Source organism: Clinocottus analis, unplaced genomic scaffold, assembly GCF_023055335.1.
Source record: "Clinocottus analis isolate CAN_PGR_092001 unplaced genomic scaffold, fCliAna1.0.p SCAF_1, whole genome shotgun sequence".
Classification (NCBI taxonomy): domain Eukaryota; kingdom Metazoa; phylum Chordata; class Actinopteri; order Perciformes; family Cottidae; genus Clinocottus; species Clinocottus analis.
Genome location: NW_027175820.1, coordinates 14,352,643 through 14,377,536, shown reverse-complemented (window position 1 = coordinate 14,377,536; position 24,894 = coordinate 14,352,643). Strand labels below are relative to the sequence as shown.

Genomic DNA, 24,894 nt, shown 5'->3' with positions numbered 1-24,894 from the left:
TGTTTGCTTCCTGTTATAGTGGTAATGCTGTGATTTGTAAGACACTGCTAGTGTTGAAACCTGTGTAGTGTTATGGTGTTCAATTTACCTCAATGGATTAAAACAATCCGAGTCTGACTTTGATAAAGATGTGACCTTTTTCTGGACCACAGCGTGTGTATGTATACAGAACCATCCAGCAACCCAACTAGAAGTTAAGCTAGATGGTGAATACTTGAATTTGCTCAATATTGTTTGGAGCCTATTAAAAAATGCAAGTTCAACAGTTTTCCCCCCGATTACGCATCACTATTATCACGAGGTTTTGGTGATTTGACAGAAACAAACAGATGCAAACTGTATGTATTTTATACAAAATTGGCCACTTCAGGCTTTGCTTCCTAAACAAAAGCAGTTTCTGAAATGCAAATTTCTTATGTTTAAGGAGGCATTGTTTGTATTAATTTAAATGAGCTGCAATATTAAAGTGCACCCTATATTAATGCTAATTTGACGATTATGCATGGTTGAAAAAAATAACACTCCAATATTTTAGCACTCTTTAATGTCTTGCCAATTTTTCAGCCGTTGTGTTTCTTGATGATTTTCCTGTTTGTTGAGCCAAGACAACAACTACTAATTCATTCTGTTGTACAAGATTTGTGCTAATCTTTTATACATATACATTAATGCAATCCCAAGCATTGTATGTGTTCATACTTGTGTATTTCTGTCTTGTTCTCTGACTCTGAGCCTGTACTCTTCCTGTTTTTTACCCCTCCCAGATGCTGAGTGTGTCCCAGGCAGCAGGTTCTCCTGCTGTGTCATTGGTCTACACTGTGAGAAATGGGACTGTCTATCTTAATGGCACCGCTGCCTCAAACCTCCTTGGTCAGCTGTCAGCTGAGCTGGTGGGCTACTTCCTCTTCTATCCACCACTTATGATTGCTGAGCGTAAGTTACAATTTGTACTAAAAAATACATCTGTCAGTCAAGAGTAAGTAACAACCATACAAGAAGAGACACCAGATGTAGTTCTCATGTTCTCTTGGGATTGATTTGTTCTCCAAAAATAAATTAGATTCTACAACAAAAAAACAAGTGCTGTGCTTTTACTTGTTTTTTCTTTCTGTTGAAACCTAGAATAGGTTATATTTAAACTTTTCAGGCTGTGTCTCACAAAGCATGTTGATCTTTTGTTTTAGACCTTTGGGCAAAGGAACTGATACTCTATATTGAGTGACTAGACGAGTAGAAATCAAGACTGAATCCAACCTTAGAAGCGGCAGTTGATTTAATGTAGTGAAAGTAGTTGTTTTCTGATCATTGTTTTGTATTCACATGGACCGGTCTATCTTACAAAGTCTATTAGACAATGTAGAACTCAGGAATTCAATCACTAAGCCTGACTGACATCCAGTTCCTCAGTAATTTGTTGTTTGTGACTGTTCTTCTGCTTTTACGATCACTGTTGTTTTTTAATGATTGAGTCACTTGAAGATCGTTAGATGCAAAGGCACAACTAAGCCTATGGCTTTCATCTTTGCCTTCTTTTGAGGGCATACTCAGCCAAGCGCTCCATCTTTGTGAGTTGTGCTCGGAAAAAAACAAATGAAGAGTGACAGGGAATCAGCGGGAGTCTAAACAGCATCTTAGTAGAGTCCCAATCTGTAGCTTGTTTTGAATGTAAACTGCTCAACAGAGAGATGTAGCAGATGCACTACACTTTATGGAACTTCATTGATCTCTGGAGAAGAGATTCAATGTCTTGTTTGGACTTGTTTCCAGTTAATTAAAAAATATAGGTTCAGCAAAAAAACCAGGCACCGACTGCTGATAAAGGCTTTTAAACTAATCTTATTTCTCCTGTGACCAAAATCAGCCAAAAGTAGACTGAGTTGTAGATAGCCTAAGATTCCAGGGTTAGCTTAGCTCCCATCCTGGGTTACACACTGTTCATTTAAGATGAATAGAATAAATCTGCTAGCGAGCATTAAATTACAACTCCTTGTTTTGTGATTGCATTTAGTTAGAAAGTGAAGTTACCAATGGGCAAGATGATTCAGTTAAGGAACAGAGAAAGTGAGGGAGCCAACTAAACACCAAGAAGGGATTCCAAGAGAGCATAAATTGCCTCAGATAAAAATCCAGGAAGACAGCAGAGTAAAAGAATGAGAGTGTGTGAGAGTCATTTTGCTCTGTTTGTTTAGCGGGCTCGCCATTTGTGGTATTACACTATTCGCAGGAGGTGTGAGCATATGCTGGCAGCGGCTGCCGCCGCACTTCAAAAGCAATTACCGCCGCAAAAAATAATAGAGGGGATTCTCATACCACCTTGGGCTTTTGCGCTGACAGAAAAGGCCGGGGACCTCACATGACTGCGGTGTCTGTTTGCAGCACAGACTGCTGCATTGTTTCTGTAGCGCTTGTGTAGGTTGGACGGCTGCAATCAGCTGTTTTACTCGCCCTCTGCTCTTCAGCAATTTATCTCAGGTGGCATATGAGTGGAGCTGTTTGCAAAATGTTTCTTATTAACCACTGATAATAATAATAGCTTTCTGTCTTGGAATTGTTCCCCTTTTTGGAATGACTTATAAATGCTGGACAAATGTATCTCCTAGGTTGTCATTACACAACAGCACAGGCTCATGTGAAACCTCCTCGCCGACTAATATTCCACTTATGGAGAGACAATGTTGGACTGATGTTGCTGACAGCCCCTGCAGCCCTTTCCATAAGCAATGTTAAAGTCCTTACTGTTCCTTCCACCCTGCTGTCCTGTCATGCCTGAGTGTACATTTCTGTAGTAAGCCTGCTTTCACAGGCCAGTGACGCCGCCTTCCCCCAAACACTGCACCTGCCTCCAGCACAAGAGCTTAATCGAGCAGGAAATAGACGTAAAAAAAACCAGAGACAACCAGAGTTCACACAGCTGAAATCTCTCCTTGCTTTTGTATTTGTCTGACATTTAGTGGTAATGAGGATTTAAATTAAGATTTCAACCACACAAAACTGTTACCCTTCTCCACGAGAAGTTTCAGAAGCTTTTATACGTTTAGCCCAGGTTTATAAGCACGGATTTGTCAAATCACAGACGTGGCATTGACAACAATTGCAGCAGTGGAAATACAGTTATTGTTGCGCTGACTGATGGAAAGGCGACAGCTCTTTGTTGACATGCTTCTTAAAATTGGAACAGACATATGTAAGCAAAACTGAAGTGTGAGAAGAGAATCCTGGATTTGAAATAAACTGTGCTTTTAGTTTGCAGTTTCACTTTATGTCTTTTGTTCAATTTTCAGGATATTCTCTCGTTACAATAAACATGAAACAATTGCATTTACATATCGAATAAAAAAGGCTTCATACAATATACTTCAAGGAAATACAAGTTTTGTGAAGATTGGAAGTCAAGTTTTAAGTCACAGAGATTAATAATCGGCAAAAATGATTATGTTTTATGTCCTCACAGCACTGGAGTATCACAATCTGAACACCTCCATCGCTACGAGAGACTTCTGGGTTATCACAGGTAGGTGAATCACTGTTTGTTTTTTTATTTTACTGCATAATACCCACAACTTCTTTTGGGGGAACTTATGTGTGTTATGCTGTATGATGCACACATTGCAATGCTGATGTGAATTGCTGCTGTGAATTTAATATGAATCTCAAAAGTACATATTATTTTGCTTCTTTCTTTACTACTTCATTGGAACTTAATACTGTATGTAAAGGAAATGCACTTTTACAATTGTTAACTTCATACAGGCCTTATTTATGGAAAGTTAAACACATCCTCTTATGATTATGATCTAAACTGTCTTCTTTCACTGGAGCAATTAGATGCTCCTGACTTATGGATTGTTTATTGTTTAGTATTTCCATATATTTCAACATTAATACATTTCACAGTTTTCAAGGGCGTATGCACTTCTTTACTGTATAATGGAGGGCTTTTCAGCTCAGGCAGTGTGGCTCTTAACCCTGCACTTACTGCCATGAGAGGCCACGTCAGTTTAAGGTCATCCTCTATATAATGGGATTTACTCACACTGAACAAGATGTTCAACCCGGATTATAGCTTTTCAACTGTTGATAGCACCAACCAGATTAAGGGATGTTTGACTAATAGGGAACAGGAAGACTCCAAAACAAGCTTTCAAGAAGCACAGGCCGGATTTTCCGTTTGTTCATCAAGTTGTTCTGGCGTATAACAACTTGCCATCAGACACAGAACAACATGAGCTTCCTATAAGGCTCTGACAGCCGGCTGTAGTGCTACTGCTCAGTAGAATGACATTGTTATTGTCCACAGTAGCTATTCTTTTTACTTTGAATTGGGACATTTACTAGAATATGATAACGGCGGATGCTCATATGTGTTTTCGTCTCACACACACACACACACACACACACGCACAATTCTAATTTTGCCTCTTTTTTGCCAGCTTTTCTTTCATTGTGTGACTCTCTTTCCTCCCCAATGATGTATTTTCTGTTTTGTCAACCATATGGCCATCCTCTTTTTTTATATACATTTGCAGTGATCCAGGATGTGGATAACGCCAGCCTGGAGGGACAGTACCAAAGCTTTGCCAGTCTAATGGAGCAGCGGCTGGCAGAGCTATTTGTGTTGGCAGGTCAGCAGGGCACTCGCTTCAGACGAGCCACGGCTGTAGGCAGTTACACTGTTCAGGTAAGAAACTGGCACGGCAGCCCATGAGGAATGCCAAGTCTAACGTTCTCTGGAAGACCAAATAGTCTGCGATGCTAAAGGTTAATGAGTGAAAACAGTAAATCATTCTTATTCTCATGTTTTGCCCGAGTGCCCTGGCTTGTTCGTCAGAAGTCTAATGAACGCAATAATCCAATAGTTTTGTTGGCTTATGTTTTACAGTATAAATATTTCATGAGATGTACACTTTGATGTGCCCTAATCTGCACACACTTGCATGATTACTTTTGGTCAGCCTTTGTTAATTAGGGAGCTTCTCAGCTCATCATCTGCTAATTGCTCATCAAAACAAGCCAGAGGGTGAATGTTTTACTAAACAAGTACTCTCTTCCGCCCATGTAGCTTTTCCTCTCAAGAGACTCCACTCCTAAATGCATGGTTTTTGCTTTTGTTTTCTGAAATGTAAGTCTCTTCACAACAATGAAACCAGTCATTCAATAACAGCTGATATTTGCTTCTTATCTAATCAGATGGTGAGTATCCGTAAGTTGTCAGTGTTAAAGAATCCAGCCGAGATGACCTACTACGTCCAGCACAATGGCGTTCCTCTATCGGGCGCGTCAGCTGCCAAGGTCCTGAACACAGTGGATTCTCAGACTGTGGCGCTCACCCTTGGCTACTTTGTCCAGCTGCAAGCAGAACGTAAGCACAGAATCTTTCCAGCGTTTGACAAAGAGGCAAATAGACAACAATGACGGACAGACATGCAAACCAAAACACATGACTGGGCTGAGGGGAGAAGAAGAAAAGGTTGAGAAAGCTCTCTGCTCTCTAATCTCTTTGAAATGCTCCAGGCAGGACCGTGTTAGAAAGAAGAGAGAAAGGGGGAAAGGAGCAGAGGGGGAGACGGAGCTGGTCAGAAGAGATTGTTGCCTACAATAGCTGAAGGCCCGCTGTATATCAGGTTGAGCTGGTCGCAGTGTCACTTAGCATGTGTGTGACGGATGTTTCTGCATGTTTGAGCAGGACAGGTGTGCTGTGTATTATACTTCCAAATGGATTAACTGTTATCATGTGGTGTTTAGAGTCCACTGGATATGTAATGAAGCGATGATGGTGATAAAGTATTTCTGTTTTCAGCTGTGGTCAAGAACCCTCCTAATAACCTTTGGATAATCGCTGCAGTGTTGGCCCCCATCGCCGTTGTAACACTCATTATCATCATCATCACAGCTGTGCTGTGCAGGAAGAATAAAAATGACTTTAAAGCTGATGCCATCGGAAACCTAAATCCCAGAGCTAAGGTATCCACCTTTCTTTGTATGTATACTGGGTATGGATACGTCTGTCTGTGTCGAAGTGGGTTGTAGTTGATGATCAAGTCATTGTTTCAATACTTTTTCAAGCTTAATTATTATAGCTTTTCTTGGTTTTAAATCAGTGTCCAAAATTAAAATTGAATATTTTGGGATTTGGATAGTTCACCTGGAGCTCCGGTAAATTATATTTGGCTTATTTCACGAGTTCTTTTATAATTAAAAGGTACTTTAGTCAGGTCCTCATAACAAGTGTTTATTGATCAGTAAGGCCCTCATGAGTCAGTATAAGCCTCTTATTAACATTATTATGTGACAAACACATATACTATACATATTGGCTATGAAGCTGCGACCCCGTTGGCTGTGCTTTTTGGACCTTTACCATCTTGAAAACTCACTAAATGTTGTAAAGGTTGATACGATAATACAAAAACATGTCCTAAACGTCTCTGAACCATTAACACGTATTTATATAGTAAAGTAATAAGTGCTTATAAATCTCTTATAACCCAACAATAAACATGTTTATAAGACTATTATTTAAATGTATATATTACCACATATGTTGTTCATAAGCAGGTCTTATCACCTATAAACTTAAGCTAAATATGTATTGCACAGACCTTACATAAAGGGTGAAGGACAACATAGTGAGCGAGGAAGATCTGCAATGATGAATATGCAAATAACCTTTGTGTACAGATTTTTTGGGTTGTATTGTATTCAGTTTTGTCTGTGAATTCTGAAATGCACACAAACATTTTCTTTGTTTTCAGATGGCATATCGGAGAGATGTGGGCTATTATCACCAGGTATCCCCCTTTCTTTATTTCCTCTCATTACCGCTCTGTGTTTTCATCTTCAGGGCTTAACTGTGCCAACAGTGGGATTTGAACGGGATTCTGGGCAGACATCACCAAGGATACATTTTATTAAATCCTGCTGTGCTGACAAAAACTAAGGAGTAACACACTTTTCAAGCTGAGATTTTCTTAGATGAAGAGCTAGTGTAGCGTCTTCTTCTTCTGATAGTCTTCTCAAGATAGCAGACGACTAAGGTTTACAGAGAATGGTTATATCGGAGCTGGTTTTTAGTGTGTGTATCGCTACTTGTCAGTTATGTGTAGATTGAAGATTAAATACATCAAGGATTTGCGTTAAGGATTTCCGCACAATCAAAGTTCTCTCTACCTTCATGTCTGTTTTTTTCTTTCTTCTACCTATTGTCTGCACTGTTATACATCAATATAGATAAGTGTAGTTTGTGTATTCACGGCATCATTTAACTGCATTTAACTGTACTTGGTTGGGCGGTTCAGCCCTCCCCTCCCTCCTGGTTGAGCCCTCCTGGGTGGAGTGTGCATGTGGAAATGTGTACACGTGGGAGCATGCAGGTATGCAGTGCGGGTGTGTATGTAGATGGTTGTATATGTGTATGGGCATCTGTTAGTGTGGAGGTTCATGGATGTAAGGGTTAGAATTTATACTTACAATTAGACCTACATGCTACACACAATATATATTTATATTGTATATATACAAATAAAGGAAAGTATAACACTCAGCACATCCTTTATTTATGGAATTTAATTTAAGAGAAAGTAATTTAATATTAAGCTGTGTATGGCATTTTGTAATACTTTCTGAGCAGTTATTACTACACAACATCTACAGTTTTAATTTAATTTTAATGCTTGATTTAATCAGATATAAAATATGATTGGGTTGCTTGCTTCTGACAAACCTTCACATTCTATGTGAATATCTACCCAATTCTTTTAATAAGTAATGTAAAAGCGAAGAAAGAATTCTTAAAATGCTCAAAGTGACTAAAAATTCAAACGAGGCTCTTGCATTCCCTGTCTGTAAACCTAACACTTTCATCACACAACCTTGTTAGAGTTTCCACTTTTCAGACCAGCCAGAATAGCACTTTCACTTAGTGAGATTCTGGATTCAAAGAAAATCTTCTCTCTATATGTGTGTGCTATAGGAAGCGAGAGGATGCATGTTCTTCAGTCGGGGGAGTTTAACATATAGAATTTGCGCCATGATGCATGTCTAACAATTCATGAGAGTGGTCTTAAATATGTTATTGTGTCTGTATTTTTTACGACTGTGGCTCAGTGGTGAGCAGGGTTGTCCTTTATTCGTAGGATCAGCGGTTTGATCCCCGGCTCTGTTTGCCCATGTCGATGTGTCCTTGGGCAAGACACTTAACCCCAAATTGATCCTGTAGCTGTTCCTACGGTGTGTGAATGTTAGCTACTCCTGATGGTGGCACTTTAGCCACTGCCATCAGTGTATGAATGGGGTCATGTAGTGTAAAAGTGCTTTGAGTGGTCGGAAGACTAGAAAAGCTTCTTACAAGTACAGAACTGTTTGGGGGGTTTTAACTCTTTTGGCCCTTTCGGTAAACCCCCTATAAAACCTTGTTTGGTAGAACACTATTAATCGTCTTCTATCTTCTTCCTCCTCCCTCTTATCCTCAAATGTTTACCTTCACCACAATGCTTTTGTGACAGTCGGTAGATCTTGTCTTGTCACCGTCCAGTGCGATTAATTTATTTGACAAGAATTTGGATGAAAAACAGCCGCCGTTGAATCTGTGCATATCTATTTAAAGGCACAGTAGAGCAGTAATCTATTTTGAGATGTGTGTCTGTGTGACACTTCTGGTCGGCAAATGTATATGTCTTTGTTTCTCCTCTCAACTTTATTGCACTGCTGGTATGTGAATAGAAACAAATCTTTCATACAACTGTCTCCTTTGTCTTTCTCTATTTTTAACACTTGTTCATCAGCCGGTCCAGGGTTTTGACTATGCCAAGCAGCATTTGGGCCAACAGGGAGGAGATGAGGAGACCCTGCCCGCCAGTCAGGATACCTTAGTAATGTCTCTACAAATTCGGGACACACCACTTTCACTAGAAAAGGCCTTGCAGCAAGATGGAACTGCCAATAAGAAAAGCCTCAACTCTGACAAACACAAGAGGTATCATTGCATTTTCACATACTGACTTTTTCATGTAATGTTGTAATTTGTGTCACCAAAACTTTAAAAAATGTCCTATTTTCAGGTACAACAGATTTAAATGGATATCAAAAATACAATATGGGTATTACAAGTAAACACTTATCTTGACATTATTTCAATGATGTTGGTCTCAGAATGAAGATTAAATATAAGTATCCGGATGTACTATAGGTGAAGCAATAGCATAATACCATTCAGTCAAACAGAGGCTGTGATTCATTTGATTTTGGTGGTAAGATTAAACACTGTTCATGGATACAGTTTAGGTGGTGCACGGTGGTGTGGTGGCTAGCACTGTCGCCTCTCATCAAGAGGGACCTGGGTTCGCTTCCCGGGCTGAATTTTGCATGTTCATCCTGTGTCAGTGAGGATTGTCTTTCCAAAGACAGGTCAATTGGATGCGTGCATGAGCCTCTGTATATCAGCCCCCTGATAGTCGGCGACCTTTACAGGGTGTACCCTGCCTCCGCCCAATGTTAGCCGGGATAGGCTCCAGCCCCCCGCGACCCTAAACAGGATTACGGATAATGCTATCAAGGACACAAAAAACATTAAAACACAAGAAGACAGTTTGAATATGTGTGTGTATATCCATTTTTGTGTAAGAAAAATATGTATGCTATATTATTACCACAGGTATTGTGCATAATTAGGACAAAAAATATTTTTGGACAAATCCAATCCAAAGACAACTATCAGCGTTGCTAATATTCATAATGATAAAGAGCATTAAGTGGCGACATTTGAATATTGTTAATCCCAATATTAATTTTCTAACCTGGCATCATCGTTCCCTTTCTTAACATTATTTTCTGGAATGCTTGAGATTTGAATGCATTCATGAATAAAATATTTTTAAAAAACTTAAATCCTTTAACGTGAGGGTGGCACAGAGGTAAAGCCATGTTTTTCCCAAAATCAAAAGGATTTATCCTCAGCTATTAGAATATCTCAACCTCAGCTTACCAGGCTCATCTAAGATTTCCATGCTCAGTTTTTATTAGTCTGAGCTGTATTTGTCTTAACACCTTAACAAGCTTCTTCAGATCGGCTGAATTATCTCAATTGATTCAAACCTATTTCAAAGTGTATCCTTCGAGCTAAATAGTAGTACATGCTTATAGTATATGTGTGTGTGTGTTATCTCAACAATTGCACCACTGCTCTGTCAGAAAGCTCCTGGGTCGCATAGAGAGAGGCAGGACGATAAAACACAAAGATCCCTCCAGCCCTATTGTTTGTCCTCATTCTACCCTGATGCTGAGTGATAGGCGGTAATTACCAGAATTCTCTGTGTGGGCAGGTGAAACGGACCATTCTCCTTATCTGGCAGTCAGTAGCACTGTTTCAGGAATGAATTGCCATGTTAAATCATGCCAAATGATTTAAACACAAAATGGCGTAATTTTTTTAAGTCATGTTGGATAATGAAATCAAATTAAATGTATGTGACATAAAAGGAAATCCATATACTGGAAGTCCTGCAGTAATGATTTTGCAGAGCCCTGTGGCAGCAAAAGTTTTTAATTTGTTATTCATTAGTCCTAAAGGTTCTCTTCTTGTTATGAGATTGAGTCTCAAGTCATCATTCATTAGTTTCTCCGGTTTTCAACCAGACATGCGTAGTCTCTTTTTCCTGATTTTTCAGAAAGCACACCGATATAGTAACATCATGAATAAAACTAGCTGCACACATGTAGCCTCCATCTCAAAACCTTAGATCTCATTATGAGAGGATGGAATCTGGAACAAATAGCTCGTGGAAAAGCAGATTTCCTGCAAGTGCAACTTCATTTTACTGTAGCCCTCTCCAAGTTCTGAATCTAGGACCATTGACAGACACGTGAATCATTTAATCAAGTGTATGCTCACAGTTCTTGTTGACATTAGAGTAAAGGTGTGACATTATTCACCTGTTGAAATTACATCTGTCCCAAAATGCTTCTTAAGTTGCGGGCTGGAGGCGTGAGGTTACATTTTCATGAGTTAGTTGTATTCGTCTTCAAAAAGATTTAGGTAGGATGATTTATGAATTCAGGGTGAGAATGCTTGTATGCAAGTGGGATGCAAACACATTTAAACACATGCATGCAGATATGCGGTATACAAGCATGTCTAATTTGCTTCTTCCCCCTCGGAAATCCCTTCAGTTCAACACACAGGTAACACATCTGTGAGACTCTGAACTACACTACTGGATCAAACATACAATGCTCTCAAAGAGCCAATGTAAATGTAGCATTCTGTACACCTCAATTCATTATTACACATAACACGTCTTTGACTGGAGCACGCAGCTCGCGCTCTGCAGCGCTGCCTCGCCGAGTGTAGGGAGAGCAGCCGCTGTTCCGCTGTCTCTCTTTGCTGTTATCATTTTTACCAGACAATTAGGGGATAGACCACGCTGCTTTGATGTCACTGTCATCCTCGTGGTCCTCTGAGCTGCTGCTTGATCAGCTCTAATTGCAACTACAGTACAGCTTTTGAAGCTAGTGAAACAAGAATTGGATAAAGCAATTGTTTGTCCAATTAATTCAGGAACTAGTCTTGCTTCACATTAGACATGAACACACACTGGTTTTAAAAACATACCATACATACGTAAGAGTACAGCATGTAGACGTATACACATACAAAATTATGAATGAAAACTTGCAGGCAAATGTACAACATACACACACAAACGGGAGGGAGAGGGGAAAGGTGAGGTTGTTCAAGGGAGGGATGACATAACCTGGCTGGGAGCCCAGCTTCCGGAGAGCTCACCGCCTTTTTCTGTTGCTATGGTTACTTGCAGCAAGTTGCCGAGTGAGGACGGCTCCGTCATCAGCAACGAATCAGAGAAGCTGTATTCCAGCAGGGGCTTGACAGTGCTGAAAGTCACAGCACAGCAGAAACTGACAAAGGAGGAGACGCGCAAGAGGGACGGTGAGAGTCACACACTGATGAAAATACAAATAACGTTTTCTTCAGCTCCTTTGCAGGCGAGGTCGGGTGTTTCATGCCAAAAATAAAATCTTCTCCCATTCTCTTTGTGTGAAGCCTTTTCCCGTCTTTGTTTCTCATGCACACAGGTACCCTAAGAGAAATGCACTGCAGCTATTTTTTTACAGCCAGAAAGGTAGCCACTCAGCAGTAAGCAGAGATGGTACCGATGAATATGCATAAGACAGACACTCTGCTGATACAGTGTGTCAGATTAGTTGATGCTGTGACACTCACTCACACATTCAGTAACGCAAAAAAGCAGAAAGACCATATGAAGTTAAACGTCTTGTGCACTTCTAAGATGCAAAATCAGTTTACGTAAAAGCCTTTCAGATGTTCAACTATTCACTGTTTCATTCTTGTTCACTGTCACTAAATGTTCCACATGTGTTGGGTGTGAGTTTTTAATGTGTTTTTTAATATATATATATATATATATATATATATATATATATATATATATATATATATATATATATATATATATATATATATATATGTACCCTGTTTGTAAATTGGATCGAGCTTACAAGATTAAGATTTTCTTAATGGATGGATTTGAATAATTCATCAACTGAGTTTAGGGGAAACTAGAATTTAATCCAGTTTGTCTGATGTCAGATAAGAAATGGAAGTGCAAAGTCTGTTCCTTTCATCCATCACAGAGATATGTTGCCAAAACCGTTTGAAGCCAACTATCTTTGTGATCTATCTTCTCCGTCCACCACTTAATTTGCTGACACAGATGAAGGATGTTTGACATAACCCCACATTGTCAGCCACAGAGAGACAAGGTGATGAGGGTAGGAGCAGGGTGGGGAGCAGACAGAGAGACAAAGAGGGAGTGTGACAGTCGGTTCACCTTTTGAATGACAGTGCAATGATTAGAGGTATTTGTAGTCTCTTTGTGAGTGAACTCCCTCTTTGTTCTTCAGATCCATATGACACCTCCTCTGGCTCCCTGCAGCTCATCTCCATAAAGCCTGTGGCGGCTCAGCCGCACAACACACACCCTGCATCCTCTGACCGCAGCCAGGACTCAGCCATCGTCAATGGAGAGGTGATGGACATGCACAAATCCATCTCGAGAGTTACACAGACTTCTTGAACATGACATGTCTCGTGGTATTGTATGATTTCATCGGATGAAGCTCTGACCTCTAATGACCACATAAGGATCCAATCAGGTGTTTAAAAAGTATAGTGTTTAAGTCTCAAAATGGGCATTTCCTAGTGGTACTGTAATTATGAGCATACTCCTGCAGCTACCTTATTTTAAAAAAATATTATATTTGGCTCACTTGATCAATGCACAAGTGTAAACAATTGCTTCAATAAACACTAATAAATATGAAAAATAACAATAGTTCTGCCAGTGATACTACTATAGTTCTACTGTGAACAGCTTCATTTCCAGAGCTTTTTTTTTAACGTGAACCCTCTGATCTTGTACATCCTTTTTCAGACAAAGCAGAATAATACCATGCTGCAACCAGAACCATGTGCCTGATAGTGTTCTGATCTCCTCGTGTTTCATTGCATCCTGCACTTTTTCTCTCTGCAGGTGAACTTGGCTCTGACGCAGAAGTCAGACATTGAGCACTACAGAAACAAGCTGAGACTGAAGGCTAAGAGGAAGGGCTATTATGATTTCCCCTCCACAGACGGCAGCAGCAGTGGTCGAGCTGTGGTGCAGAGACAGCGGCACGGCCATGAGAGGGCAGCCGGTGAGCATGGCAGACCACTGGAGCCTGATGATGAGCGAGGTTCCACTTATGTCAAGTCTCACAGGAGGTGAGGGGGAAAAAGCAAGTGGAACCTGGGTTTGGCTGAGGGTAAACACAAGACTGAGGATACAATTTGAGATGCAAGTGACATGACAGTTCATATTGGTGGGTTGGATTTCAAACCATGGCCAGTTATCCATCCATGCTGCCCCCTTGCTGTGCCTAATTCACTTATAGATTATGTAACTCTGTCTGCTCTAATGCTGTCATTATCCTGTCTTAATCGGCAGTGAGCAACCCATCAGGCCTTTCTGATTAATTTCCTCCAAGTTCTGGGCTTCCAAAATGGAGATAAGAGGATTGGCATGGTGTTGGTCCTACATGCTGATTCTGCCCTGCTTCTGCTTCACAGATGCACATACAAATGGAAATAGTCGTTGGTTATTAGTCTCAGATCAACATGTAGCGGCAATAGCTGCCATCAAAACGGAAAGCAAGATTTGAATGTTGGCATATGTTTTGACTCACAGTAGCGAATGGATGAGAGGGTATTTTTTTTATCTCACCATGGTGGGCAGGATGAAGATTTTGCTGTTGAAAATAGTGTATGGCTGATCACTTACACCAACATGCTTTGCCTAACTAATTGATTTGAAAGCAGGTTTTCTGAAATGCTTCTTGTCCTTTGTCATTGTGTGTACATTGTAGTTTTGTTTTACAAGATGCTTAATCAGTATTGAATTTGCTTTGCACACGGAAATCCTTATAGCTGTCATATACCATTATTAATTAAACTGTTGATTCAGCTCTCTTACTTGATGTCTTCATGAGATATCCTAACATATTGTGTGTATTTGGTCTGGACAGCAATTTTATGGACCTTTTTTGGTAACAGAGAATCAGTCAAATACATTCCCCCACTCTGTTCTCCACCCTTTCTCTTCCGCCTTTCCTTCAATGGCCGACACTTTGAAACTATGGCTGAAAAGTAAGAAAGCTGAATTGAAATAATATCAAATTATAATAACTATACCTTAAGTCCGATTTGTATAAAATCCACGCTTAACTCCAATTGACAGGCACTCCCAAGTAGGGCAGCCGGCCTATCGCAGCAGACAGAGTCTGAGCAGTCCCAGTCCGGGAGGAACAGAGATGGACCTGCTTGTTATGAGGGAGAGACCCAGGAGAGGCATCCGCAACAGCGGCTACGATGTGAGTCGCATGTGGTCACCTGACCCTGTCTCCCAACAAGACGCCAAAATAATTAATGTTCAACATTTCAAAAACATGGCACCTACTCGGCGCAAAGTTATTGACAGAGACCACCTTGTTGGTGCTTTTTAAAACATATTAGGTAACATTAGATTGGTTAATAAGTTATTATCCAATATGAATGATGGGCTGGAGATGTAATATTCAAATACAACTAGATTTTTATGTTTGGTACCAAATTCAGATGATAATAAAAAAACAACAACCTAATGCCATGGTTTTAAATCTTGTATGAAGGGATATAAAAATAGAAAAGATCATTATCAGTCAGAGCTTGTCAGTTCTAAATCTGTGCCTTATTGCCCTATTTAAGTCACCGTGTAGACACTGAGCTAGAAATCAGACATATTCTATTCAGGTGTGGTAAAAAGTATGCCACAGCAAGAAGGGAAGTGGTTTATTCATAATTAAGAGATAAGATTTATAAGGTCCTGTCGTTTTGATATGTAATGCGTCTTAGGATGGCTGGTTTATGCCGCCACTCTTTCATTGTTCCATTAGGGCTGTGTGTATGGCTCTTTCTGTCGAGAAGACAGAATACTATTATGTGAGCTCCCGAGAGTAATCAAGCAGACCGCTCTTAAAAAGTGTTTTCATTCTGAGCTGTCCTTTTGTAAAAAATATGAGCAGAGCTAGAAATATTTCATTGAACTGCCACTGACCTGCCAGCCATTTTGACCAGTCACAGCAAAAAAAACAACAACACAGGTCTAACTGACTCTGGTATTGTTGTGCTGGCTCATTGGCATGGCTTACTGGGACACTCAGGTGGTAAATAGATATGTTATTATATGGACCCAAGCTTACACCATTGCAAGTGAAATGTCTGCTTTTGGTACAGATGTGTCAGACTCTTGGGATGATAGGGTGGTGCCATGAGCAAAAAAAGCCACATGTTAAATCATGACAAACTTCCGACTTATATTACAGCAGAGGCTTGACAAGCTCTACAAATTTATAGAATGCAGACAAATAGTTGTTCCTTGATTCGGACCTCCTATTGTCATGAGTCTCCGTTTGTATATACTGTATAACTTTTCAGCTCAGTTTATAATATGGCACGATATCCAGTACAAGCTACAAAGCTCTTGTCCAGAACTCCTGGCCCTGTTGATTACAATGGCACTAGTGTGGCTGCAGGCCCCATCGCTGCAGATGCAAGCCGCTGTCGTTCCGTGTTGCGGGGCGGGCTGATTTATGAGGCGCTCCTGTGGCTACCCTCTATTCAAACAGGAAGTAGGGCAGCTTCAACCTGTATAATTGCATCACTGAATATAAGGACTGAACAGATGGAAAAAGAAGCTGGGAGAAAGAGAAAGAGTCCAGGTTATGGAAAGATAGACAAAAATGTAAGTAGGAGGATAGAAAATAGAGTGAGATAACATGCAAATAATGAGGGAAATGTATACAGTATACATGAAATAAATGCCATTCTGCCTTCCATTTATAAATGTGGGATTCAGAACTACATTCATATCATACTGTAGTGTAGATAATAAAAGAGAGACATAAGGGAATATATATATATATATATATATATATATATATATATATATATATATATATATATATAGATCATTATTAGCACACATATAATAGACCTACAGCAACTGATTAAATATTGTTGAACTGATTATAAGTACAGAAATATGATGTACACACACAAAGCCATCACTATAAAACTGCGATGAAATGTGGGTGCTTTCTTTAACATTTTGTCTACGTTTCATATAATATTTTCTTGTATACTAAAAAATGGCTTATACTGTTTCTATGTATTGTGTGTGTTGAGTCTGAATGTCTTTGTATACGTTTTAGACTGAGCCTGAGTTGATTGAGGAGACGAATGTTGACCGACTAATGGGGCCACGGGGATTTATGTATGGCCAGGGCTTGAAAGGCCACTCGGAGACATCGACTCTGAGCTCACAGCCGTCCATTGATGAAGTGCGACAACAGATGCACCTGCTGCTGGAAGAGGCATTCAGCCTGGCTTCAGGGGGGCAGTCCACATCCGGAAGGCACTCCCATCACCACCACCCACCTCCTGACCACTACAGTCCTGCGCCGCCTCCCCTCCCCTATGCAGACGTGGTGACCAGCGCCCCGGGCACAATGAACTGTGGACGGGGAGGCTTGCAGTGGGTACCATCCTATGGTGCAGAAATGTATCAATGCAGCCTGCCCAAACCGGTAAATGGGATGAGATTATTTCCCCTCTCTTAACAACTGTGTTAGAGTTTTTGTAAGCTTAAATGCCTTTTCGCTATCTGTTTAAGGCCTTTCGCTTCACCCAGCTTCCTGAGATGGTCATGGGCTCTCCTCCCCCTTTACCGCCTCGTAATGGACCCCCTCCTGGGACCTCTTTAAGACGGTAAGTCTGAGTCGATCACACACACACAGATTCAGACAGACACAAGCATGCGCACACTGTCTGTAGCATCTCAAAGCCAATCAAAAAGCCGACATTTTTTCACATTCAAATTCATGTTCAGGGACTATATATTCACTAGGTATTGTGCTGTGGCCAGGGTGATTTAAGGCCTTGTTTAAATTTGAATATTGAACCAGTGCAATGAGATATGGCAAGAATGTTAATAAGGTGCTGACTTTTCCACGTAGAGTGTGTCTGCCATCTAGTGGTAATAACAAAGTATTTTAATAACTCTATGTTTATGTCCGATCTCTGTCCAACTTAGTTCCTCTTCTGACTTGGGGCCTAAGGCAAGGAGATCAATGACATCTGTCACGGAAATGCAGAGTCAACATAACGACAACCCTTATGGGCCGACAACTAGAGCAGCACTTCCATCTATCACTGCAGAGCAGCCTGTGTCCAACTACTCAGGTAAGCATATAAAGAGATAATAATAGTAATTTACTTTATTTGTACAACACCTTTCATACAATAAAAGCAGCACAAAGAGCTTGACAATAAAGTAAATCGACATAGGATGAACATGAAAACAGGGCTAGAATTCCATAATTAATTATATAAAACCAACTTGATTAAATAAGATACAAAATAATATGAAACATAATACATATAATGCTTAATATGGAAAATAAGACCCACTGAATAGTTATAATATTATAAAGACTAGTGCCTATATGTGCAACATTTATAACTGTCCATAAACACTACAGCAGCAGCAAAATGGCTCCATTTTCTTTTGATTTTTCAGTGGTGGTGATTTTATTTTTTAGGGACAAAAACTCACGTTCCCTCCCATTTGGCACCTAGGTCTCTGAGAATGAATGAATAAATACACCAAAAAAACTTTCCCCAACAGACTCACTCAGGGTCTTGACTTTGCATTTTAAAAGAAACACACAATGTGCTTTGCTTCCATGCCAACATACATTTTCAAGAGTAGTAATAAATGCCTTTCTTCTTTTCTCTGTAGGAAACCCAATAACAGCCGTCTATGCCATCCCAGCCACCAGGTCCGGCTACTCAGAATACTTTGTCTCCACACCAGCCACCTCCTACCACAGTCCCTCCTGGATGTCGTATCCACCTGAACCTGAGGATGTGCCGCCACAGTGGGCAGACTCTGTAAGGAAGCCTATTTTGTTGCTTAGGAAGCTGGCGATCCCAATAGAAAAAAAGGGATAAATACCTGAAAGCTAACACGACCATATGTCTTGATTAAACTACAACAGTTCAAGTTTTGAAGCATTTGTCCCTATGGACCAACAACTCTTTGCCCTAATAATCAAACCTTATTAAAAAAAAAACTACTCTAAGTCACTATTATGAAAGGTCTTGTTGAAACAGAAGTAGGAGAGCATGAAAGTGTTGTAAAGAGAAAATACGTTCTTGTTGTGAGAATAGACTCAATCAGTAAGAATTATTATTTTAGACTCTTTGCAGAAAGTCTTGTAGGGTGTTATGGAAATATCAGACCCTTATTTTCTGGTTGTCAGGCTATATTTCTCATAACTTCTGCTCACCCCATGGAGCCAGGACGTGTGCTACATCACTGCAACAGCCAGGGCTAAAAAAATAATAATTACTCTGAAAAATCAGTCGGGAAATATATCTGTCATGCGTAGGTGAGATTGCCTCTCTGTGTCTAAACAATGTCTCTTGCAGACCATCTCACCATATCACTGCCACAAGTATGTTTGTGCTCGTGTTCCTATCTCCCTTCAAACAGGACTGGGCTTCATTAAATAATAACTATCCTACCTCCTCTGTTTTTCATTAAAATAAGACGGGTTCCATTAATCCTGTCAAATTTGTTATAAGTCTCCTTGTTTGGAGAATGTTATCCTTTTTTGTATCCCTGACTGTTTTGCCTGTTTCAACCAGATGCCTTCACACGGTGTCTTTTAGAAACCATTTGCTGATCTAAATTTAATTAACACCTATTTTTATTTGTTTTATTTCTTGTTATTTAAATCTGACAGTTGAGGATTTGGACATTCATAAGTAGTCTTTTTGAACCAAAGGGTGCCTAATGTAAATTCCTATTCGGTGTTTTATTTCAGTATTACACACTCACTCACACAGCAGATCTCCCCGTTCTCATTCATAAGAATCTTTACGAGATACAATTGTGCATATTTTTTTATTCATCACCCATTTAAATCTGTCCAAAATAGTGTTGCAAGAGAACACTTTAGCTCAGCAAAATAAAAATAGATATAGTTGGATATACTGTATCCTTCTAACTAAGTTAACTAAGTTCGTAATTAGTAATGTTATGAAGTTACTTTATTATGGATTTCACGTCTTCCCTGTCTTCCAGGTTCCCCTGCCTGGGTATGTAGAGGCTTTTCCTCATCCTCGCTACCCACAGGGGAGCCCCACCAGGCTGCCCCTGCAGTACAACCAGGCGCTGGAGCAGCCACCCACAGCCTCGAGCCCAGAATCCCAGCAAAGGCTGCCTCAGGTGGTGAAGAACATGGACAGCATGCCCCTGAGCAGCCTCTCCACCTCTGCACTCGTGCAGGCTATCCGGCTAGAGGTGGCCAAGCTGGCAAAGAAGCAGAATGACGTGTTTGAGTTTTAATTCTCCCATCTTGTATGCAGAATAAGGTTAACTGTGCATTGGTCTTCAACAGAGGTACACAAAGACAGTGCTCCTTCAAACAGTTTTTTGATGTTTGTACTGTACAATTACCCACTGACTGATTTGTCTTCACACACCCTTGGTGTATTGCAGCTCCTGAAAAGATTGTCTTACTTTTTTTGAGAAGAAAAATGCCATCCTCTATTGATGATGTCCCAAGTAAATACATGCATTTCTTTTTTGTAGATATGTTAATATGGAGAATATAATTTTTTCCAATAATTCTAATTTCTTTTTTTCTGAATCAGAATCAATTGAGAAGAGGAAAAAAGTAGCATTACTGTCTGTAATGAGAAGACCAAAAACGTCATGTCAGAAGGTAAAAGTATAAACCACAGTGTATATTAGCATGTACAGTATTTGGACATCATCCATCTTTTCTTCTTTTATGGATCGTTAGCTTCAACAGAACGATCTCAAACAATACCACTTCATTCTGGCATCCGTACCACATGAATCTATTACAAATTATTCACTTTATTTTTACACCATAATAGTTAGTTCCTGTTAATTAACAAATGCATTCAATTGAGAATATATGTTTCTGTCTTTTTAGTTGAACACAATTGAACATGAAATCTTAAGTTGCATCTATGATGATGTCACATATAGATGGACATGTTTGCATTTATATATCTGAAAATAAAGGAAAGCATTTATCTCATATATTAATTTGGGTGTGCACAAGGTACATTGACTTGATTGACATTGCGTGAATACTTAACATGAACTTTTAGAAACCCAAATGAAACAGTAAAGTGATTTAATATTTGCAAAGAGTAGTTTTATAAATAGCCAAGGGGCATGAAGATGCACAGATGATTAAATACACATTTAACTCCAAAACCTTTTTCAACAAACAATTTTCTTTGCTCTTGTTAAGTTAAGCTATAAACAAGGTTAGCATGTGTTTGTCTACTGGCCTTAAGACATCTTAATGGTCTCAATGGGTGCATTTCATGAATTAAGACAAAGTTCATGTAAACTACTGACCTAATGAGAGGTCTTACATCAGTACTCCTGTTCTAAGAAGTTTTAAGTGCACAAACCATTGTGTAACATTGTGAATGTCTGCCTTAGTGTCGACTCATATTCAGTGTACAGTGCAGTACTTGTTATTTTCCCAAGAACTTTTTCAGAAGCACTGATGTGTTCAGTGTGAACGCATCAGAGTAGAGCGTCAACGGGCCCTGAAATCATCCAGTTTGTAAGGTGCAAATTTAAAATATGCTGAGATAGACATTTACCTTCAAAAGTTAATTGATTATTGCTTCTTCACATCAATATAAATGATGTTTTAAATCATCTACAAAGGACATGTAAGAAGTGGTCAAATTAGATTAAACAAAAGACTGCAAACTTCAGGTAACTATGTTGAAATTAGGAAAACTCGTGCTTGCTGTATTATTCCAGCAGCAACAACCACGAAGAAGGTCAACTCTTTAATTAGTGGAAGATCGGGACAGTCACGATCCAATTAAGCTTTTTGATGACATGATTCAATTAATATCTCAAAGCTCTACATTTTTTATCTGCATCCCTGAATTGGCAATCTTAATCAGTTTTGTCACCCTATTTTAGTTTGTCTGTTTTTGAAGTCAGACTAACGCCACCATGCCAGAACAGTGCACAAAACAAAACAATAAATTATTCAATGAAACAAAAAGTTGTTAAATCATTGCACACATGAAAGACTTGTATTTCACAACGGCATACATCCCTTCAATTGTTTGAGATGAATTCTTATTGGAGATTTGCTGGCTTAGGAATGGAAAGTTGGACTGATTGCAGATGAGTACCTGTAAGCCTGTAGCATGGTGCTGTCATGTGTTTGCATAAACAATGAGATGCTATAGATACCTACTTTTACTATATTATTGAAAATCACATGGAATGCTTTGCTGATAAGTGAAGTCCATGCTGTCATACAATAGATGACAGTTGTGACATAAGAAAGACAACAATGTGTGAAAATGCCTTTGTATAATTTCCTTTCATGGGACAGTATTGTTATTGCAGCATTCCTGGATGAATTTAGCCTTTTTGCATTATGGTTTTAAACAAACCCTTGTCCTCATCCAACAAATGTTCTTTTTTACTAATGCCTGTTGGTGTCTAAGTAAAAGGAATTATGTCTGATACACAACAAGGACTTTGTTGTTGCTTGTTTTCCCAATATTCCTTTTACCCATTATTCAGAGGAGCACGTAATGTCTTAAAAACTGTACTTAATACAGTGAATCCATTTTTGTGTATACCAGAAGTGAACACCTTTCCACATTCTCATGCTGAATAATTAATATTTGGCGGTATTAATAAAAGGGTTTAATTTAGTTTATTGGTTTTGAAAAATGTATTTATTCTATAAAATGATACATAAAGTGAGCTAAACCTTTCAAATCAAGGTCTTTTTTTGTCTTCCTAACAGGTTTCTCATTTCCTTTTTTCATGTACTTGATCTTCTTATATTTGATGTTCCTCTGAGATTGATTTGAAAGTGAGACAAAATGGAGAATGAAAGAAATATTAGCCTACATGATTGAAATTAAATAAAAGATTTTCTTAAAAGAATCAATCATCAATCTGTGTCTTCAATACCTCTTTTACTTTCTGCATGTCATTTTTCCTGAGGAGCAATATGAAAATAATTGAAACAATTGCTGTACTGATGCTCCCCTTCCATAGTCTACTCTGGTAATCCAGTTTGACACTTTATCATTTTGGACCTAAAGAGGTGATTATTACTACCATCTATTTGTACCACAGAGACTCGTCCCTTGCTCCATGAGGCAGTTTAGTGGTTGAAGCTGAAGGGTTTCAGAGGTTGGTATTTGTGTACCGTTAAATGACCTGCTGTCGGCCATGATGCCGGAGCTTTAATTGAACGCTAGGCCTCTGTCTAGCGCTGACCCAAATGCAGAATGCAGAGACTGAAATACTCAGTCATGGTATTGCAATAGCATAAAGAACGAAAGGGACTGCAGCTATTAGTCACTGACTAACACGGGAAGCAAAAACAGGTGGTTAGGTGAATGCATCACGAGGGAGAGGTGAAACTGGTCAGGGTGGAACAGATAATCAAAAAAGTGCTCAAACAAAAGACAAGAAATTAAACCAAAACACGACCTCTACATGTTCCTATTAAAAGAAACCTGTTACCTATCGGTCTTTGTGGACAGCTCAGGCCTGTACTGAAGGAGAATGTCTTGGAATGAGTGCAGTAACGTTACCCCACTAAATGACAACATAGACCATGTTTTCACAAGGAAGGTAGGGTAGACAGTTCAAGGAAGGAAGTAGGAGTCACTGCAGTTGCTCCATGCCAGGCAAATGAAAAGAGACCACAGGAATCAACTTAAAATGATCCAGGGACATCAGAGTAGCTTTTTGCAGAGTTGACATGCTCTGAAACAGAACTTTTGTTAACAAAACAGCAAAGGGAAGACATAATTTATGGATATGGCTGTATTATTTTTTTTTCTGTTAGTAGCAAAATCACGAGCGCCACATTTGTGAATGCACTATTGGCATGTTTGGTTGTGTGCTCATTTCGTTGCCAGATGTTAGAATTGTGTTTCATTTCGGGACAAATTGTTATGAGTTACTTTCAGTTTTGTGGGTGTGCAGGATGAATATGTTGCTACATGTTTAGCACATCCTTATCTGGTATGGGTGCCATGTGCTCGAATGGGACACAAGGGTTCAAGCTGTCGCTCCTTGATTCTGCACCAAGGCAATGACTATTGAGACGTCTGTTTGGTGCACTGTAATGAATAGAGGGGAAATCATTTAATGGCCAAATTATGTATTCATAATAATCACTTTTTCCTTTGTTCTTGTCTTTTGGTAAAAAAAAAAAAAAAAAACATAATTCATACACATTCACACAAACTGCAGCTTCTATTTTGTAGTCTGGACTGCCAGGACAATGTGGATAACCTGAGCGATTCTGATCCCTCTGGAGTTTTTACTCTCAAGGAACATTGATACGGTCATAGCATATAAGCATGATGTGTTTCCTGTGTAGAGCAACTCAAGCCCCATATAAAACCTCTGACACATATTCAGAAGCTTACATCTAGAATTCATATTGCAAGTTCAATACCCCAAAACGGCTGGACATGTAATGAGTGATGACCCAAGATGTCATCCTGATGACTGGTGACTGACAGCGCAACAGCTGCTGACAAATGTAGCTGGCTGTTCCACATCCTGGGGCCTTGTTCAATTACAGCTGTCTTCATTCACAACAGATGGCCTCACTATTCCTAAGTTCACTTCCTATAAACATTTAGACAACGGTTTGGAAGTGAGGGGAAAAATAGCCATTCATTCATAAGTGATGCTTCTCAAGTTGATTACTATTGTCAACAGTAACCAAGCAAAACAACAATATTAATATCTGGCTTGACATTCCTGCAGTTCTTTGTGGATCTAATCTGTGCATCTTCTCAAATAGGAATACTGATTTTTTTTTTTTTTTAATGGCATATAAACTAAGTTGCTGCTACTGACCCTCAAGGTTGCCGTTGATTTTGCCTTTACGAGGTCCTCCTTTGGACTGTAAGGTTTCAACATGAGAAGATAATTTTACTCCCCTAATTTTAGTTTAATATCAAGGTAAAATCACCTGCAAGCTCAGTGCTACATTGGTAATTTCTGAACTTTTAGTTTTTTCTGCAATTTCACCATTTCTCTAAAGGTCTTGCAGAAAATGAAGTGAAACTAATTTGACATTATTGTATTTGAGAAATATCTATGAATGTCACCTCCACACTTAATATGCTAGTTAATGTTTTTTTTTTTGATGCCC

At 39.4% G+C, this 24,894-nt stretch overlaps 1 protein-coding gene across 1 annotated transcript in view; it reads left to right on the top strand.

Annotated features, from left to right (window-relative positions):
* kiaa1549lb (KIAA1549-like b) overlaps positions 1–20,574 on the top strand; it is a 52,935-nt gene extending 32,361 nt beyond the window's left edge. The window contains exons 7-22 of the mRNA XM_068583782.1: positions 765–933; positions 3,452–3,511; positions 4,527–4,678; positions 5,188–5,359; positions 5,798–5,961; positions 6,753–6,788; positions 8,781–8,971; positions 11,811–11,941; positions 12,937–13,061; positions 13,566–13,795; positions 14,808–14,940; positions 16,819–17,193; positions 17,280–17,374; positions 17,700–17,848; positions 18,408–18,559; positions 19,758–20,574. Of these exons, the coding sequence (XP_068439883.1) occupies positions 765–933; positions 3,452–3,511; positions 4,527–4,678; positions 5,188–5,359; positions 5,798–5,961; positions 6,753–6,788; positions 8,781–8,971; positions 11,811–11,941; positions 12,937–13,061; positions 13,566–13,795; positions 14,808–14,940; positions 16,819–17,193; positions 17,280–17,374; positions 17,700–17,848; positions 18,408–18,559; positions 19,758–20,021 (2,598 nt within the window). The 3' untranslated portion in view covers positions 20,022–20,574. The remainder of the gene's footprint in view (positions 1–764; positions 934–3,451; positions 3,512–4,526; positions 4,679–5,187; positions 5,360–5,797; positions 5,962–6,752; positions 6,789–8,780; positions 8,972–11,810; positions 11,942–12,936; positions 13,062–13,565; positions 13,796–14,807; positions 14,941–16,818; positions 17,194–17,279; positions 17,375–17,699; positions 17,849–18,407; positions 18,560–19,757) is intronic.
* Positions 20,575–24,894: the final 4,320 nt, after the last annotated feature.